This window comes from Eurypyga helias, unplaced genomic scaffold (genome assembly GCF_000690775.1).
Source record: "Eurypyga helias isolate BGI_N326 unplaced genomic scaffold, ASM69077v1 scaffold21133, whole genome shotgun sequence".
Classification (NCBI taxonomy): domain Eukaryota; kingdom Metazoa; phylum Chordata; class Aves; order Eurypygiformes; family Eurypygidae; genus Eurypyga; species Eurypyga helias.
The window spans coordinates 3,123-3,523 of NW_010239499.1; the positions used below are offsets into that span (position 1 = coordinate 3,123).

Here is a 401-nt window from a genome sequence, read left to right on the forward strand (position 1 = left end):
GGCGGGGGCGTGGAACGGGCACGGGGTTCCTCGTGCCTTACAATCCACTCCGGCACCTTGGCAGTGCCGGCGTGAAGGGGGACGATCGCCGTGGGCATGGGGGTGGGCAGCTTGGCGGCCATCGCTGCCGAGGGGATGGTGGGAAGGGCTGCATTTGGGGCGCTCGGCGGCGTGATGGGCGCGTTCTCCATGGGCGACCGTATCTTGAACCCGCTCTGACTTCCCTCGTCGAGGGGAACCGGTGGGGCGGCCAGGTCCAGAGGAGCTGGAGCAGGTGCTCTCGGAGAAGTGCTGCTTTCGGCGACGGCTTCGTGCACGGCCACCACCTCAGCGGCAGCATTGCTGGCATCGGCCATGCTTGGCTCCACAGGTGGCTGAGCTGACGGTTTTGTTTGCTTGTC

The 401-nt window shown here is 66.8% G+C and overlaps 1 protein-coding gene across 1 annotated transcript in view; it reads right to left on the bottom strand.

The window, feature by feature from the left end:
• Window positions 1-401, bottom strand: part of LOC104507016 (msx2-interacting protein-like) — a gene marked incomplete at its 3' end in the record, with an annotated part of 20,043 nt that overhangs the window by 3,042 nt on the left and 16,600 nt on the right. Inside the window, 1 exon segment of the mRNA XM_010148173.1 lies at window positions 4-395. Coding sequence (XP_010146475.1) covers window positions 4-395 — 392 coding nt within the window.